Source organism: Catharus ustulatus, chromosome 1 (assembly GCF_009819885.2).
Source record: "Catharus ustulatus isolate bCatUst1 chromosome 1, bCatUst1.pri.v2, whole genome shotgun sequence".
Classification (NCBI taxonomy): domain Eukaryota; kingdom Metazoa; phylum Chordata; class Aves; order Passeriformes; family Turdidae; genus Catharus; species Catharus ustulatus.
This window is the reverse complement of record NC_046221.1, coordinates 106,130,658-106,149,516: the sequence shown is the minus strand read 5'-3', so window position 1 is coordinate 106,149,516 and position 18,859 is coordinate 106,130,658. Positions and strand designations below refer to the sequence as shown.

At 37.6% G+C, this 18,859-nt stretch overlaps 1 protein-coding gene and 1 long non-coding RNA gene across 4 annotated transcripts in view; both read left to right on the top strand.

Annotated features, from left to right (window-relative positions):
- The window catches only part of CEP192 (centrosomal protein 192), a 56,962-nt gene extending 51,323 nt beyond the window's left edge, over positions 1 to 5,639 (top strand). The window contains exons 41-45 of one of the 3 annotated variants that reach the window (XM_033075922.1): positions 334 to 455; positions 1,338 to 1,461; positions 1,921 to 1,979; positions 5,222 to 5,365; positions 5,398 to 5,619. In XM_033075922.1, the coding sequence (XP_032931813.1) occupies positions 334 to 455; positions 1,338 to 1,461; positions 1,921 to 1,979; positions 5,222 to 5,360 (444 nt within the window). In that variant the 3' untranslated portion in view covers positions 5,361 to 5,365; positions 5,398 to 5,619. Of the gene's footprint in view, positions 1 to 333; positions 456 to 1,337; positions 1,462 to 1,920; positions 1,980 to 5,221 lie in introns of all 3 variants that reach the window. The other 2 variants (XM_033075914.1, XM_033075932.2) reach the window with 2 other exon arrangements.
- A 3,468-nt stretch (positions 5,640 to 9,107) lies between these two features.
- LOC117008201 lies at positions 9,108 to 18,072 on the top strand. The gene is made up of 7 exons (XR_004420287.1): positions 9,108 to 9,195; positions 9,427 to 9,494; positions 9,956 to 10,014; positions 10,840 to 10,954; positions 13,172 to 13,337; positions 14,189 to 14,333; positions 14,570 to 18,072. It is a non-coding gene; the product is annotated as an uncharacterized LOC117008201 (long non-coding RNA).
- Positions 18,073 to 18,859: the final 787 nt, after the last annotated feature.

Here is an 18,859-nt window from a genome sequence, read left to right as displayed (position 1 = left end):
GAGGCATATGGGCATAATATCTGCAGAGGAAGTGAGGGTTATTTTGGCTTTTAGTAAAATCTTGGTTGCTTGCAGCCTTTTTGAGATTCCACCTGCCCGGCTAGTTTGTTGTGAGCTGTCTTGTAATAAATAAGTATTCCTGAAGCACAGAAGTCTGTTGACGTAGTCTTCCTAAATAATCCCTTCCATCTCAATGATCCAGACTCTTATGCTCCTGAAAGATTTTTCTTTAAATAAAACATCTTGGATTGGGTAAAGGGAATGACTTATATTCCTGAATGCTTAAGTACTTTTGAACTCGAAGTTTACAATCTTCTCTTGTTTTGCTAATAGAGTACTAAAGCAGAAAAAGAAACACCAGCTGTGAGATCTTTTCCAAGTCCTCTTATGAAAACTGAGCTGCCAGTTTCACCAGAAAGGAAAGCTTGCTCTGAAGTACAACCGAAAAGAATAAGGTATGTAGGGACAAAACCTGACAAGAGTGTGTCTGAGGCTGGGTAAAAGGGTGTGGGAGTAGAACCCAATCCCACAACCAAAACAGTTTTTACTGTCTGTGTGGTAGAATAGGCTTCACAGAAAATCTGTGCAATCTCTGTGCCCAAAGGTTTTTGGTATTTAACTGGATAGTTTGCTCTGACCTCACATCTGACCCTGACTGGAGCAAGAGGTTGAGTGAGACACCATCTGAGTATCTTCTGACCTGAATGATCCTATGATTCTGTGTTAGAGTAAGCAGCTGTATAAAACAGACTTGCCAAAACCTCTTAGTGGCTTTGTATTGTTTAATCTTCCATACTTTTTCTTTTCATTTGAGTTTCTAAGTTGTCTAACTATGATATGCTGTGGTAAATGAAGTTAGTATTGACTTTAGAATTTTGTATACTTTTTGTATATTTGACTTATGGACACCCCAATTGACTATAAAGTCAATTGTGAGAAAACCACAGTACTGCATGTCTTAACCTTGCTGTTCAGTCTTAAGTTAATTGTCAGTTCTTTTACTATGGGATGATGTCAATATGGCAGGAGAATAAAATGTTTGTTTAAACCTGCAATCTTTAAAAAGACCCTAGAACTCTGGTAAAGCATATGGGGGAAAAATTCAGACTCTGAAAGTACATTTAAGTAAATTCCTGTATATTTATGCCACAGCGATGCTTTTGTTATTCTTCCTGGCTAAAATATCTTGCCTATAAAACTTAAGGTGAGAGGTGATGTTTTCTGGATATTTCCATTTTCCCTGACTTATTCTCAGAAAACGTACCTGTTACTTCAAGTATGCAATCAGTATACACAGATCATAAATGTTAATATCCTAAACCCCTTTTTAAAATCAGACAAAAAGAGACCATTAAAGGAGTGTATGCACCAGAAGACGTCTACGTTTTTCCTCTAACCAGAGTTGGGGAAACATCCACATTAAAGGTCCACTTGCGGAATAACTCCCGTCTAACACAGATGGTAAGTTTGACAGACTTCATCTTAAATAGATACTTGTAAGTCCTTTCAATTGCTCAACTGCCCTGTTTTACTCTCTTTTACTCTTGACAAAGATTGCAATAGTACATGTCTTAGTTTGCTAGTTCCAGAAGTCAATATTTGAAAAATTTTGATATGCAATTTTTCCGTTTTGTCTGACTGAATAACTGAGTGTATTTATAATACAGTAATAGGAAAGTATGGTGGATCATAGTTTGCATAGGTCTTATTATTCTGATTTACTGATTTTAATTTTGTAACTTCATTAAAATATTAAGATTTTTTTTCCTTACTGTTCACAAATGTGGACATTCTTTATTTTTAAACCCTGGGTCTGTGTAAAGCTCTGTTTTAAGTGACCTGATTTATCTTACACGTCATAAACTGAATATGATGGGCCTAAATATAGTGCACTTTTAAGCATTTTGTATTAAATTACAGCTGAAATTTGTAAATCCCAGAGAGCCTTTCTACATCAAGCACTTGAAATACTTGCTAAGGTGAGTAATGCATATGCTAACCTTCTCTCCTAACAACAAAATTAACCAAGTAATTCAGTAAGATAAATATAAGATAATTGTCTGTATATGTACATGGCTAAAATGTACAAAATGTACATATAAATATTCTGGATGCTTTTGTTTATAATAACCAGTTTGGGGGGGATGTGAGGTTTTTTTGGTTGGGTTTCTTTTTTTTTCCCCCTCTAAACTGTACTCTAATCTCTGTTCGAAGCACAATGAGCCCACACAGTTATTTTTGAATCTACCAATTTCTTCCCTGCAAATTGTTTCTAACAGTGCTACTGCTTTTAATGTTAAGCCTAATGCTTCATGTAACCATTTGGCATGCTGTGCACAATCAAGTCATTCCTTACATTTATACTTTCTGCACAACAGACCAAGCAAATTGCCTTCATCATGCTTCTAATTTGACAAACCTGCAGAGCTGCATCAAAGATTCTCTGAAAACATAAGATTTGAGCAGCCACTGGAATTGTCTGGTCATGCCAACTATTTCAGCATTTTACCTGCATAAAAGGAATGTTTAAGTTAGTGATAGCAGGCCCTGAAAATAAACCCAGTCATCTGTGAAGTTCATTACAACAAGTATGTGACAGTAGTATTAGTCATCTCTTCAAAGAAGTACAGCATCTCACATGCTCATCTGCAACTGTGGGATTGTCAGGAAGCAGAAATGCAACCGTTTCATTAGAAGTGGTACTCCATACATTCTCAGGGTTTAAACAGGTTCCTGTTTTAAACACAGGAAAGCTAAGGGTATAGAGAGCAGAAATTGTGAGCAAATCCTAAATGGAGTTAAATATTCTGTGTCCTAATCTGCTTCACATTTATCACTAAGACAGGGCTGTAGTGGTGTTAACCAGAGGTATTCAATGTATTCTCAAAGCCACTTTTCAGTGCCAAGTGTTGTAATTCCTCTTAGAAATTGTGTTAGTGCTTCAACTGAAATGCCATCTTTTAATTAAATATTTCACATGAGATGGCACAGAAAGGTGTTGGTTTTTTTTTTTTTTTTTTTTAAATGGGGATAGTGACCAGGATAAGATCTGTCCAAATGAAGACAACTAGCTAGATCTGTCTGAGACTGTACAGCAACAGACAAAGGACAGGATGACTTGAATTAGTGAATTAGTCATCCCTGACAAAAAAATAAGTGGCTTCACTGGAAGACACTTGGATATTTCAAAAATATTTTGGAGGAATGCTGTAAAAAATTATTTGGTACATTTTCTGCAAGAGATTATGAACTCCTACAACATTTATCTAAAGTAGATTTAACAGGTTTAAAAGTCAGTCTACTTTTTTTTCCTAGTAATTTTGGCGTTTTTTTCTTTGGTTGTAAATACCAGCTTTTCTTATATTTGAACAAAATAATTTCTCTGAAGTCAACATAGTGCTCTCCCATTTATGATCATAAAGCACAGAAGATTTGCTTGACTTTGCTTGATTTGGTTTAGCACCCACCAAATGGACACCTGAATTTAGAGATCAAGAGGAATTCAATACAACTGTCATTTGCTAAGAAATTGCTCTGCTTCAGTACCATTGAGGTCATATGGTACATATTCTGGAAATTAATATTTGACAGCCAGATGGGGCCATCTTTTTGAAAGAGAAATACCTAACTTACTGTTAAGCTTTTGAGATTGAGTATGGTCATATTTTGCGTCACTTTTGAGTAAATGTTATGCAGTATATCAGGGAGTAAACATATATTATTTTGGAGATAATACAGACTTCTGCATCTCTTCTAGCCTTCTACTGAATTAACTTTTACTGCTGTAAATTTTCAGGTGGCCTAGTTATATGCAGCTTCACACTCTCTTCCTACTAAAATTTATGCTTTCTAACATAATGCATGTTACAGATTAAATAGTCATACTGGTGATACTGATATCCTTCACTTTAAAAAAATTGATTTTTAAAAAAATGAGCTGAGTACATATCTTCAGCCTGTATATCATAGATGGTAAAAAAGACACTTCCAGATTTGTTATACAGCACTTTGTAGTCGGGCATGAGACATGGAACTCTGACTCGGTGGTATTCTGTTGGTACACTGTTGATTGTAGTTCACTATGGTACAATTAGTACTTTATTTTTGTATTAACCTGATGAAAAAAATACAGTACCATCCCAGTCTTTATTCTAACTCTATGTACTCCTATTTCATTGACCAGGACGTTGTTTAAAAAAAAGCTGGTATGGTTACTTCAGCACTAAGGATGATACTAGAAAATGGCAGTTGTATGTAGGGCAGATATTATGATTCCAGGTATAGGTAAGGGGTAGAGTAGAAGTGTAAAAGCACAGACTAGGTTGGATTAGTGTAGAGAAAAGGAATATGAAAAGGTAGGAACACAGAAAAAGTAGGCGAAATAAGCACATTCCAGAGGACTTTGGATAATACTATACATTGTTAAGGGAGATACGGTAGCAACAAACTGTCTTTTCTTTTTCTACTAAGTGATGCTGTGGATAATTCCTTATTTCAGTATCTGCCTGTAACTGCTACCTGTTTCAGTGCTGGATGTTTCTACTGGATGCCATGGAATCCAATAGACTGCCACTCAGAATTTTCAGCTATTGCTTGTACAACTTATATTTTAAAATAATTCAGTCTAAGCTTTTGACAATTAACATCCATTACATTTTTTTTTAACTTAATCCAAATAGAAGAGGAATTATGTAAAAAAATGTAAAATTTCTAAAATGCTGTTTGAGGACGGACATACTGATTTACAACAGCTCAGCAAAATATTTCTTAATGTGGAGGCAATTAGAAGTAATGGAAATTAGTAGCTTCAAATGCATGAATTTCAAAAAAGGGTTGGAAATTTTAGTGTACTTGTTTGAAGGAAGAAATGTAATAATTTTGCTCTAAATGAAGTTTATGCACTGTCAATATTGCCAAGAGGCAGACCAAACTTATCAAGCTAAACCAGCAGCAATAAAGTATTATATTACTTTGCATAATCAGAAGGAAAAAATGGCCTTGAAGATCAAAGTCCTTCAGAAGCAAAATAGATAATCAAATCTATAAAAATAAATTTGATGATCCAGTGCACATAGTGCCCATCCAGTATATCATTTTGGTGAAAATCCAAACTAAACAAGAATTTGTCTATCAGGTATTATTACCTTGTTTATTAACAATGATAATCAGGTAGTATTTACTTGTTTATTAACAATGATTATGTCCATAATTGTCTTTTTAGATCCTATCATTACATCACTGTGCCAGTCCAGTTCAAGCCAAAGGCAGAAGGAATGTTTGAAGATGTCTTCGTTGTGCTGACATCCAAATATGGCCCAATTAATATTCGGCTATATGGTAAAGCTGTTGCAAACAAATAGAACAGTTTTTTTAACTGTTTATAAGAATTTATAACAGTTCTTACCATTTAAAATATTTGAAGATTTGCTACTACATTTCCACACTAATGTCCTACTTGTTTTGCCCTGTAATGCTGCTTTGATGAAAAGTCTTCTGTAAGATAAATTATGGTGCTTGTTTTACAAACCTGTTTTGATACTAAAAACATTGAGAAATAACATTGTATGTTTTAAAGTTATCATTTTATAATTTATATTTCTGCACTTTCAAAGCAAATGGAAGTTTTGTATTTTTGCATTTATTAGAAATAACTAGATACTGATATATTTTATTTTAAGCACTGTAAGTTCAGAAATAAAATCTATGTATAAACAGTTGATTCTACCTGATTTCTGTCTGTTTTAGAGGATTCTTTGCTGTAGGTAAGGGATTAAGCTGCCTCCTCTTAGACAATGCTCAATTTCTGGGGGGCTATGAGGGAACAAGGGGAGGCATTGCAGTCCAGAAGTTGAGGTAATGCTGGGATCTGACAATCAGCCCCTTATCATTTTACACAGTTCAGTGGCAGGCATAAGCATTGTTTCTAACTCTAACAATATGAAAACAAATGTAAATTTTAACATGAGCAATAGTGCCTTCAGCCCTCCAGAATTATGCATCTTACCCTGAAGATGTGTCTCAAAGTCACATCAAGATGTTACTTTGAGAAATGTCTGCTTACTGGTTCAATTCCATTTCCTCAGTATCTGCCACTGGATGAATAAGGATGGGAAGGTGGAAGAATTCCACCTATGCCCATTTTTTTTTTTTTTTTTGCATTTATTGGCCTGTTGTGAATTCACCTGTTCACATTTTTTAACCCTTTTGGCACTGTTTCCACAGCTCCACGTGGTAGCAAGCTCTAAAAGCTCATTGTATATTCTTTTAACAAAATTTGTCTTTGATTTGAGTACTCTCCAGTTCTTATATTGTAGGAGTCATTCATTGTTACCATGTCATAGAATCATAGAATAGTTTGGGTTGGGAGGGAACTTTAAAGGTCATCTTGTCCCCCACCCCTGCCATGGACAAGAGCAACTTTAACTAGTCCAGGTTGTTCACGGCCCAATCCAGTCTGACCTGAAACTTTGTTTCCATGGATAGGACATCTTCCACTGCTCTGGGCAATCTGTTCCCAGGATATAATTGGCTTTCTGGGCTCCAAGTGCACATTCCCAGCTCATGTGCAGCCTCTTTTCACCAGCACTCCCATGCTGTCGTTGGCAGGGCTGCTCTTGATCTGTTCATTCCTGTGAATGATACCAGGGGTTGCTCTGATCCAGATGTGGCCCCTTGCACTTGGTTTTTGTTAAACCTCAAGAGACTCCCATGCGCCTGCTTCTCATGCTTTTTCCCGGTCCCTCCTTCAGGTGTGTCAGCTGCACTGCTCAGCTTGGTGTCATCTGCAAACCTGCTGAGGGTGCACTTGCTCTCTTCTTCAGTGTCATTAATGAAGATACTAAATAGCACTGGTCTCAGTATGGATCTTTGAGGAACACCACTTGTCACTGGTGCCCATTGGGACTCTGATCTGATTAATCACTACCCTTTGGATGTGACCATCTAACCAATTTCTTACACCAGTTAACAGCCCACCCATCAAATCCACTTCTCCCCCATTTAGAGAGAAGGATGTTGTGCAGGACTGTGGCAAAGGCTTTGAAGAGTCGGGATAACATTTGTAACCCTCCCTTGTTCACTGATGTAGTCACTCCATTGTAGAAAGCCATCAGGTTGGTTAGACAGGATTTCTCTTTGGTGAAGGCTACTGCCTGTCTCAAGTCACCTCCCTGTCCTCGTGTGTCTTAGCATAGCTTCTAGGAGGAGCTGTTCCATGATTTTTGCAGGCACAGGTGTGAGGCTGATGGGTCAGTAGTTCTTGGGCTCTTCCTTTCTACCCTTTAAAAGAATGGGTGTAGTATTTCCCTTTCTTCAGTCACCTGGGACTTCACCATCATGACTTTGTAGCCCTTGGCTCTGTCTTCTATTTTGTTTTCGTAGCATGGAGCTATATGGCCAAAGTTGCTTTAAGATAGAAGTGCAGGTTTTTGACAGCATTGTTCTGGCATAGCATATGTACATTATTCCCTTCTTCAGGTTGGTAGGAGTGTGAGTGAAATTCATTTTAGTAGGAGGTTGTTGGTTTAGCAGAATTTTCAAACAATTGAAATGTGAAAAAGCAGGAAGGAAAAACTTCAAGTATCGTCTGCATTCCCTTTGGTATATGCCATCAGTGTTAAATAAAAGTATCCTAAAGCTGCTGTTTCTTGGCAGTCTGGAAACCAGGAAGGGAAGATTTATTAAAAGAAATTAAACTAGAGATGAGAAGTCTTGCCACCTCCTTATTCTCCCAACGTGTAAGTTCCTGTCTATGAGATACTGTGAGTATGTTCCTTTTGCCCTCTTTCTGCCCAGATATTCCATGTTTCCTTGATTAATGCAATGTCATTGTACTTCTGAATATTGGAATAGAGGGAATCTTCTTCCTGCTGCCTTACCCTAACAGGCTTGGCTGCTTCATTTGAGAAGAACATTAGTGGGGAAAAACCTATCTCTGTTCAGTTTTAGAAGTACAATTGGAAGTCTATTCCAAAGCTGGGAAAAAGACTAAGCTGTCTTTGAATTACAACGAGCAGCCCTGATTTTGGTTAATCAAGTATTTGCTGTAAATTCAGAATTGTCTTTGTGGTCTGTTCCTGTGGTAGGCCTGCTGTCTGTGACTCTGTTCACACTTCTGTTATGGGCTTTTCTTGAGTTCTTGAGATGAGAAGAATTGGGAAGAATGGTTATGCAATTTTTCCTATGTTTTCTTCTGGGTTGGATGTAAGGGAGGAAAAGTATGCAGAATGTGCTGCTGTGGATATTTTGGTGAACTATGCTTGTGTGCATAAATATGTAAATATATACAGGTGAAACACATCTAAGTATGAGCAAATGATCTGTCTTCATTATCCAAGGGAATCCTGATTTGCAGGTGATGTGGATTATTTTGGTACCTGTTTGCAGCCCACTGTGTTTGTTTCACTCCTAATAGTGACTTTATTTGCAGTCATTTCAAACTGGTTCCCTTCCTACTCCACAAAATAAGATTACTTCCTTTCCCCCTGATTTATTTATATAATAAAATTTTGTAGTCAAGACGATCTTGCTTTGATTTGTCCAGTGCTTACTGTGAAGAAGTCCTGATTTCTGTCTACTTCTTTTAGGGATACAGAAAAATAGAACAATTCTGTCCAGAATTGGGTTTGATTAAGATTTTGAGCTGTAATACTTTTAATAAAGTAAGCAGAATTAGCTTTAGGTATAATTCTTTTCTCATTTTGATCTTTGACAGCTTTGAAACTTTTTTTTCAATTTTCTCATGTTGTTGGATGCAATCTTTTGTCTCAAACTGGCAAGATTGATTCAAACGCCCAAAGCAGCAAACTTAAAAAAATCCCAAACAAACCTGAAACTGTCTTTTTAATTACAGTCATCTTGTTGGTTTTTAAGACAGTCAGAGAGGAAATTCAGAAATAAATTATTTTTAAAAATTCATTAAGTGTCTAGCACTGAGGATGTCTGTGTACCTGTTCCACCTAATTGGGATATTAGTGATCATAATTATTCAAGAGCTTTGTAAAGTTTTCACATCATTGACTACAAATGGAGCTATAATACATTCCGTACACGCGCTTCAGTGTGTTTTGGAGTTTGTTGCCCTGGCATCTGAAACTAATTAGCGTTCAGAAAACCTTGTCTAGGTGCGTATCAAGGCCTGGCTGTCTAGAAGATTATTTTGACTATATAAAAGCTTAAAATGGTGAAGAGAATTTTGTGAGTGTTTTTTGATACATAAAGTAAATTGCTGAGGGCAGTGCTGGCCTTTTGAAATAGAGTACTAAATACTCCAGGCCTTTCTGTTGTAGGAATGCCTGGTAGGTAAGATGCTGATATATTCTTGCTCCTATGATTTCTGGAGGTGTTGGGGGGGTAAAAAAGTTCACCATCAGGTTAGTAGGTTATGTATCTTATGTATGTGAAGCGTGTTGGCTTTCTATATTGCAGCATCTCTGGAAATGAGAAAAGACATCCTGGGAACAGAAGTCCTTGGAAACCAATGAGAGAGTGGGCAGGTGACATAAGATCAGTTGTTCCTGATACTGTAATTGAGTACCCTAACTTTGTCACAGCTATGTTGTTCTACCTTGTTTCAAAAAAATCTCCAGATAACAGAAGTTCATGCCTTACTGCTTTCATTGTATAGCATAAATGAAAAATACACATCTTTTAATCAGAATGACAAACATCAAATATTTGGGTGAAGGATCCGCCTGCCTGCCATGATGCTTCATATTCAGTAAGAAAGCTGACTATTAATAATTTTTTAAGTGGTAGTGTTTGCATCAGACCAATTTTCTCCCCAAATTTACCAGTTAAGTAGAATATTGTTTCTAGCTTCCCATTTGAAAATTTGAATTGGCATTAACAGTAGAAAAGATTTTTCTCAATGTTCTTTTAACAGGAACAATTTTTTGCCTTAAGAGCACTGCATTAGTTCTCTGATACATCAAGTAATGTGGAATCTGCCTTACAGGTTCCTGTGGAGTGCTAACTTCCAGTACAGAATAAAGAAGCGTTGCAAGCTGAAACATGGTAGATTAAAAAGAGGATTTTCTTTAGATATTTTATTAATTTGCTAAAACTACTCCTGTAATCTTTTCAAACTTAATGCAATATGCTAAATCTATACTAATAGTATAAACACCTAACACCTAACTTGCAGCATAGGAAAGTTAAGGTAGAAAATGAAAATTCTGCTTTCAATAACATAGTGTTTGACCACAAGTCTTTTCTAAGCACAATCCCTCAATCCTGGATTTTTTTTTTTTGGTATGATTGTTGGAGGACAGTCTTACATGAGCAGTTTTTAGATGAAAATTAGATTTAGTATAATGCACTTTGATAAATTTTCTGTTAATATTATCTGATCATCTTTGAAAACTGGATGCTTGGGTGACACTTTTTGGCTCTAGACTTTTCCTCCATGAAAATAATTTTTTTGTTAATTTTTGCGCCTTCTCTCTGATTCTAGGAATGTGTAATTTCTAGAGCTGCTCAAAAGCAGAAAAGAAAGATGCAACTAAATTGTTTGTTCTGAATAATCAGCTTTACCCCTATCCTCAAAATTTTCTTTTTTCTTTTCATGGGGGGAAAAAAAGGTAGTCAGTGCTGACAAGCTGAAGCTTGTAAAGTATAAATACTACTTAAAATCATGGAATTTTAAACTATAAGAGTCTTTATAAAGCAATCTAATATTTTTCCTGATTAGTGTATTCATTGCTGACATTGTACTTGGCAATTATTTGTAACACAAATTCATGTCTGTGGCTCAAAATGAATTCTCAGACAGTTTGTCCTTGATTCCAGGGGTAGTTTGTTGTCTAGGAATGACATTTTCAGGTATGTCTTTCCCCACAGACTCTTATCTATAGCCACCTGCCTAAAGCTGATAGTTGAACACCAGCTGGGAGTTATCACCCAAAGAAGCATAAAAGGGCTGGAGTGAGACAAAATGATCCATCAAGTCCTGCTTGTAAGTCAGGTCTCCAAACATGCATTTTCCACTCTATAAATTAAAAATTAAAATACTAATGGGTGTGCTTTTGTATTCATCCAACAATGGGTTCATTAGGTAGGTATGTACAAAGAGGCTCTGCTTGTCAATGCTGTTTGGCTCTAAAAGGAGGCAAATTCGGTAGGGGTTAGGCTGGTCGTGAAATGCCCCCACCCCTTTTACCTTCCTTCCATGTTTGTTCTGGGAGGCTGGCGGTAGGTAATACTCATCCTGCATAGAGCTGGTTTGCATTGTGAGCGTTCTGTCACTAGTCACAGCTGTCAGGTATGTCAGTCATGTAGTATTGTGGTGGTGTCAGAGACATAATCAGAGAGATTAGGTGGACACAAAGAGCTCTGAATGAGGTGGTAATTGCGTTCAGGGGGAAAAGGGAGTTAAAGAAAGAAACTTTCCTTTCTCACAAGATCCATTAAAGAGGTGACAGCTAATATATTAAAGCTGGAACAAGATAATTGTAGTAAGAATCTTTGTGTGTTCTCCCTAAAATGCAGTGTGCTCACAATAAATATTCAAATGCTTATTTTGTGTTGTGAATACCAGATAACCATTTACAGTGAAATGCGACCTCTTTCAAAAAGTTTAAATTCATTGCCAAGAATGTTCTAGGAACAGTTATAAAACTCAAAAGGAATATTGGTGGTATACTGAATCACCAAAATGCCATCTTATGAAAGCTTCTTTGCAGGGATTTTCTTCAAATTGGTCTAGTGGAAAAGAAATACTGAGATGCCAGCCATGGGCTGTGCTCTTCCAGACTTTACTCTCTTTGAGTAGTACTTGAATAGTACCTCTCCCCCTCCTCTCTCTCACTTTTTTTTTTTTAACAGACTACTTGAGTATCTGTTTACATTACACTTTTGCTGTATTGATGCTATGCTTCAGAATTGCTACTTACCCTTAAGATCCAGGAAGAAGCTTCCCTTCCCTTCCCTTCCCTTCCCTTCCCTTCCCTTCCCTTCCCTTCCCTTCCCTTCCCTTCCCTTCCCTTCCCTTCCCTTCCCTTCCCTTCCCTTCCCTTCCCTTCCCTTCCCTTCCCTTCCCTTCCCTTCCCTTCCCTTCCCTTCCCTTCCCTTCCCTTCCCTTCCCTTCCCTTCCCTTCCCTTCCCTTCCCTTCCCTTCCCTTCCCTTCCCTTCCCTTCCCTTCCCTTCCCTTCCCTTCCCTTCCCTTCCCTTCCCTTCCCTTCCCTTCCCTTCCCTTCCCTTCCCTTCCCCTTTTCCTCCTTGTTTCCCTCTCTGCCTTCTTCTGAAGCACTGAAGGTTGCTAAAGGTGTACATACAAGGTGTGTACTGGAACTTCCTTTGACAACAATCTTTTAAGCACCCAGTCAATGTGTTTTGCTTCCTGTCCCTACATTTGAGGTTAGGGCCTCTGCCCACTCCAAATAGGCAGGGATAAATGTTTTGGCATCCTCTTCAAGGTGTGAACATTCTCCTTTGTACCTCTGGAAGCTCTGAAAAACCTCAGCTAGTCTAAGGACTTTGGAAACTGTTGATCTCTACATCTTCCTGCTCTTGTGCAAGGGCTCATGTTACAGATTTTGGTCATTTGGTGTGGGCCAATGGATTCCAAGACAAATAGGAAAAAATGTCAACAGCTTTTGGTGTATTATATATTAGCAGAACAGTTGTTTCTTAGAGCTTCCCAAGTTAGGAATTAATTCCATGGCTGGTTGTGATTGCAGAAAAATAAGCTATGTCCAACCCCGGGTTCTTTATGACCCTAGTGAACAGTGACTTTGATTTCCTGGCACTGTACAGCTGCTGTTGTGTTGAATGTTTAATCTGAAATCAACAGGACTGTTGAGTATTCTTTATTATTAATGAATATAAAATTTATAAGTAATGAATATAAAAGCTAAAAGCAACCACTAGTGGAAAAATCAGTCCCACAACAAGTTTAAATAATATCAAACATCCTCCTGTACCACTTGCCATCAGAAAACATGAAAAGCAGTTTAATTTCAGCCCATTAACTTCATGGGATCTTGCTAGAGTTTGTGTGTTGACTGAACTAAAAACCCAACCTGGCAATCTTTGCTCACAGAACTTTCAGAGCCTTCAAAGATGACTGCATATGTACAGAAAGAAGAAAATACTATATTAGACCCTATTGTGATAAATTTTCATGTCTCCCTTACCATTCAAACCAACTTTTTTTTCCATTTTCTTTTGCAGCACCAAGTCCTAATAACCTTACAATACAAAACAGAGAACAGTATGAGTCATGGAATCTTCTTTGACTGATTCTTCACATAAATGAAAGTAGTTTCTCATTTCTCATGGTATTTATGGTGGTTTTCCAAGCCTTCTTTTCTTGCTGGCTGTTCTGATTGATAGTAAGGTGGGTTGAGAAGAGTCATCTCTAAAGACGGAAAAATTTGACGCTTTTCTATTGTAACCATCCTGCAAGTGCTTTTAGGAGAGTTGAGCCACCATGTGTTGTATAATGGATTGATCAGTTTGATTCTTTTGATACAGGTAAATCACTTTGGTGCAGGTTAATTCAGGCTGTGTTTACAGAGGTTATTCTGATCCCTTTTTCAGGCTCCTGTATATGTTTTCAAAGAAACAATACCCCAAAACCTTTAGAGAATGAAAACCCATTCCTCTCTATTTACAGAATAGGTTTTTTTCTTTCAAGCTGGAAGCCGACAAAATAAGTCTTAGGTTTTCATCATAATCCTTTATGAGTTTTAAATCTACTTCATAAGTTGGCAATTTTAAATGGTTCCTGGTGCGTAGAGCCCTGGTGAGCTTCAAAACCACACACAGTTTCAATGAAGCTGTGTGAACCTGCTTCAGAATCTCTGCAAGTTTTCCAAGCTTTTATGCTCTCGTATGGTTTACAGACAAAAACCTACAGGGGTCCCATTTAAAGCCTCCTAGCAGCTAAAAGATAGAGAAAAAATGGCTTTTAAAAAACCTGAAGTACCCTCTTATGAGTGCATTAAAAGCAATTTTATTTGCTTTCCACTTTCAAAATGCTTCAAGCTGCCAAAGACACGATGTTAGAAAATGACTCATGAGTACTAGAGAGAAATAGTCTTTGAAAGTTGGTTCATAGTTAAGGATGATGGCTAGGCAAGTGGAATTTCTCTATTCAGAAAGAAATATCTTGTGTCCTCATATTGCAGATTTTTTTTTCTGTCTCAGTAATCTGTTCTTCAGTGGTTCTTCCCCTTTATCTTACAGGTTTTTAGCAATTGTGTGAAAATCAACTCAGAGCTTCAGTTTGTTCTTGTTGATGCTATCTGTCAATGTATGGAGACCAGGACCTCCATAGAAAAGGATGGCAATGCCAAAACAATGAAGGCTCATAATTTAACCCATGTTTCAGGTAAATCATGATGTGTCACCCTGTGGATTGTCTGACAGTCTGTACTGTAGGTTTTAGGAAATTTTAGTATTGCATTGTGGGTTTTACATTTACATTGCAGTGTTTGTTTGGTACTGAAGTAGTTTCTTGATTTATTTTCTCTACAGGAAGCACTGGGCACAAAGGCAAAGTATTAAAATGTCCTCATTTTGATATTGCTGCAGCTTCTCACACTTTTCTCTCTCTTTCTCTTCCAGTGTAAATAAAGACAACAGTGTGGAATAGAGTTTCCAAAATTCAGGACTATTTGGACCTTGTGTTCTGTTCCAAGCCTCTCTTGAACAAATATGCTTTCCTTTCTAAATTATATTACTGAATGCTAGGGAAAGAAATTGTGAGGAAAGATCTATTTAATGAAATCTAGAGATGACTTGACAAAACAAGCTTTAGTGAACTGTTTAAGTTCATTTTCTAATGGTTTAAACAGATGTTACCTCTAAGAAGCTCTCACAAAATTATGCCTTTGGAAAGCTTACCTTACATACTTCATGGTCTTGTAAAAGTGGCGTATTTTGTATGAATAACCATGGAGGAAAAGGACTAACAGCATTAACTTTTAATGGTTTTAGTTTTAAATTTTAAAGCTATGTATTCACCAGTCCCCTAGCTTTTTCTCTAGGGAGTCAAAAAGAAGGAAGGAAAATTTTGATGCATGTGGTTGTTGACAGTAGCTGAAAATTGAATAAATATTACAAGAATTTAAAAACAAAAATAATTAAATGAAAGTATAGAAATGGTGGTAAAAAGTGTCTGAGCTGTATTGTCCTTGTGACAAAACAGAAAGCAAGATGTGTGTGAACAGGATGTGAGCATAACCTGAGATCATGAGATAAAGATTCTTACCTGGTTTTTACTGTGAAAACATAACTGTGAGCCTAAAACTTAACACTGGAAATAATGCTGATTTAAAGATTAACAACCCATTGTGTAGTTGGGTACTAATTGAAGAGGTTTGGATTTTTAGATATCAAGTAAATTAAATGGTGGAATGAAATTTTGAAAATACTTGTATACCTAGAACAACAGCTGGCATTTAATCTCACCATTTACTTGTATAAACCATTTAATGCAGGCAAATTTTTTGTTGCCCAAAACTCATTTGCTGCTCCTTCACAATTGCATAGCTTTTTCTGGGACCAATCTATCCATGTCAGGATGTATGTCGGGAAGTTATTTCAAAGCCTCTTGGATATGCTACCTATTTCTTGCACAGGCTCTACAGTTTCTGTGTACCCCTCTCTGTTGTGATCATCCCTGGAGACCTCAGAGGAATTACTGCCAAAGCTCCAGGCATCCCTGTGGGGCTTGTATGGAACTAGTCTGTTAGGCATTTCAGTACTGCTGCAAACACAAAAAGATGTTTGAGTTTAAAAACTCCAAACTCCAAACAAACAGACCCTCTCCCAGAAGAGCTGAGGCTTCCCAGAACTGCTATAGCAATACAGGATTACTCACAAGAAGAGTAATCACTAACATCACCAGACATGAGAACAGGTGTGCTGCAGTATGATGTTACTCTCTTAGGAAGGTCCTAGGTGAGATTCTCCTGCACCACTTCAGTAAGGAGGTTATTGTGGGGGGGCTTTTTAATGGCATGGAATTCCTTGTCCACTCTTTTGTAGAAAGATGAAATTTATTTTATGTCATTGCAAAAGCACGTATGAGTGTAGAATGAAAGAGAAATTTGTATACTAACATGGAGCTTGCATTTGTAATATGAAAAATGAAACATTTATTTTTTTGTGGTGGGGTACAGAATGAGACAAATAGAAAAATGTTGATTCATTGAAGGTAAGGAAGTTGAAAAGTCATTAAAAAGATTTTGGAAGTGTCTTTATATACTTTAGCACTTGGCTGTGCAGAAGGAGTGTTGTTGGTGTATTAAGTAGAAGATGTTAGCTTTAGCTACACAGATAAGCAATAATTTTTCTTTATTCTAGCAATGTATAAAAAATAAGTTGTGTTTTAGAAGACAGAACTGTAGTTTAATGAAGTCATGGACAGAAGTTACTGCCTGGATATGTTTTCAGAGGAGGTAACTGCCCCTCAGCTGCTTGTCACCATCTTTTCAGCTGGTGATTATCATCGTCTCAGATCTGTTCGTTGTGCATGTGCATGTCATTTTCTAACTTGTCTGTCAAAATGAGTTAGGTTGAAAATACTTTCTTTTTCTTTTTTTTTTTCTTTTTTTTTAAAGCTAACTTGGTTCTCTTTGAAGGCAACAGATTGTGGAACATTTGTAATAAGAGCCCCTCCAGCAGATAATCTCAAGCAGAAGGGTGATGACAGGCGGCTGGAGGTTGTAACCTCTTCTGAGCTGGAGGAGTTTCTTGAGATAAATCAGTTATTCCAAAACTTGGGTGTAGCAAGCATATCTGCTGCAGGGGCGGGGGTCTTGTAGACACCCCTCACCCTGCAAAAGCTGCTTCTGACACCTCCACAGCCAGGAGCCACCCATGCTGCTGATCTACTCCCTTGTACAGGCATGTGACTGAGAGCAGGGTGTCAGTATTTAGAGCCTGTTCGAGTCAGAAAGACATGCTGGAGTGGAAAGCAGGCCAGCTTGGAACAGTGATGCTGAGTATGAGGATGCCTTTGTCAGCTTGACTAAGGACCAACCCACCTACAGGTGCCATTCTTTGATGAAATTGGGTTGAAATCCAGATGCTCTCATCCCATAACTGCAACAAAAAGGGGTACAGCTGCTGCAGGAGCAACAGCAGACACTCTGGGGGTCTGTCAATGCCCTGGAGTGCACTGCAGTTACTGAAAACCTGCTTTCTCAGGAATCCAATTCATATGCGCTGAAATGCTAACATGAAGGTTGTCCTAAGATGCTTTTGAGTTAATGTGGTAATGTGGGAGTTGCTATGGCATTTATTCATTGAGATGCATGAGTTGAGGACTTATTAGTGTGGGAGGCCATACTTCCTTTCTGCAGAGGAAGAACTCCACAGTGCTCAGCCTAGTTAATATATCTCAGGATATGAAACTTTATAAATAATGACATGTAAAGGAGGCAATTTATGGTTCCTCTTGCCAAGAATTTGCCTGACTTGTTTATTTGGGGATAGGATGAGGTCCATTTTCTATGTTAATATGATAGGCCTAATCTCTAGCAGGTTAGAGTGATATATGGTGTCTCAAATGGATCTTCCTGTTGAAGACGAAGAAGTATTTGTCCTCAGTCCCAAAATCCAAGAGGTCATGGTCAAAAGCAGATAAAACAACCATAGCTGTGGAGTCAGACACATACTCAAACCAAAATGGCAAATTGGATATTTTAAGTGAAATCCAAGTAGCAGTGATGTGAGTGCAAGGATGGAACTGCAGTCCTAGGGCCACAAGAGAATGAGCTGGAGGAAAGGTGAAAAGTCTGTTGAATTGTTCTGGCACGGTGTTAAATGTGCACCACTATATCCAGCTGGGAGAAGTAGAAGGACCTGTAGTGGAGATAGTTTTACTTGGTCTTGCCTTCTTTAGTGCTTAGGGTACAGGTCTCATCTTGTAACTGAAATTCCTGAATTTCTGGCTTTAATCACCAAGAACAGTGTATTTTTATGAGGACTTTGGTCTTTCTAGTGGGACTTACGGAACATGATGGTTTCTTAATGCAGCATTCTTGCATCCAGATCACAGAATCACAGAATCATTAGGTTGGAAGAGACCTTCAAGATAATTGAGACCAACCCATGCCCTAACACCTCAACTAAACCGTGGCACCAATGCCACATCCAATCTTTTTTTGAACGCATCCAGGGATGGTGACTCCACCACCTCCCCAGATCAGTACTGCTATTTCAGCGTCAAGCTTCTGTAATTGTCAGTCTCCATAAATTGAAACTCTCAAAGCACTGAAGGGTAACACTGTGTCTATTGTAGCTGACTCTTGCAATGTTTGTTTTAGAAACGACTCAAGTACTCTGTCAGTTCAAGAGTAAGCGTTAGGTTGCTGAGACTACTTACTGAGATGCATCTGAAAGAAAGGATTTTTCTTTCATACAGCTATAGTGTCTGATCACCTTTTATTCACTTTGTTTAGAACTCTGGAAGTAAGAGTGATTTGAAAAAAATCTGAAGCTCAAAATCTGTATTGAATGGTACTCTCTACTAGAATAGAGAAATGTACTTATTGTACAATCATAATGTTTTCTTCTTATAGAAAAATAAAAAAACAAACCCAAACTATAATAATATTTTCTTTCTGAAATTGTCCTTGCTGTGATTTACAAATCTAAACATTTTTTAACCAGAAACTTGCAATTGATCAGAAAGCTACATGAAGTATGTCTTTGCAGAACATGCAGCAGAAAATATCAACACCAACCATTAATGTAAATGGGTGTTCCTGAAGGTGCAATGGAATGTTCCTGACTAAAAGATATCTTTAATCCCTTTCTGAAATGGAATTTTGCAATGCAACTGAGGGCCAACTGATTGTAAAAGGCTTATTATGAGGCTGAGACATTGTTGGGTCTGGATACTCT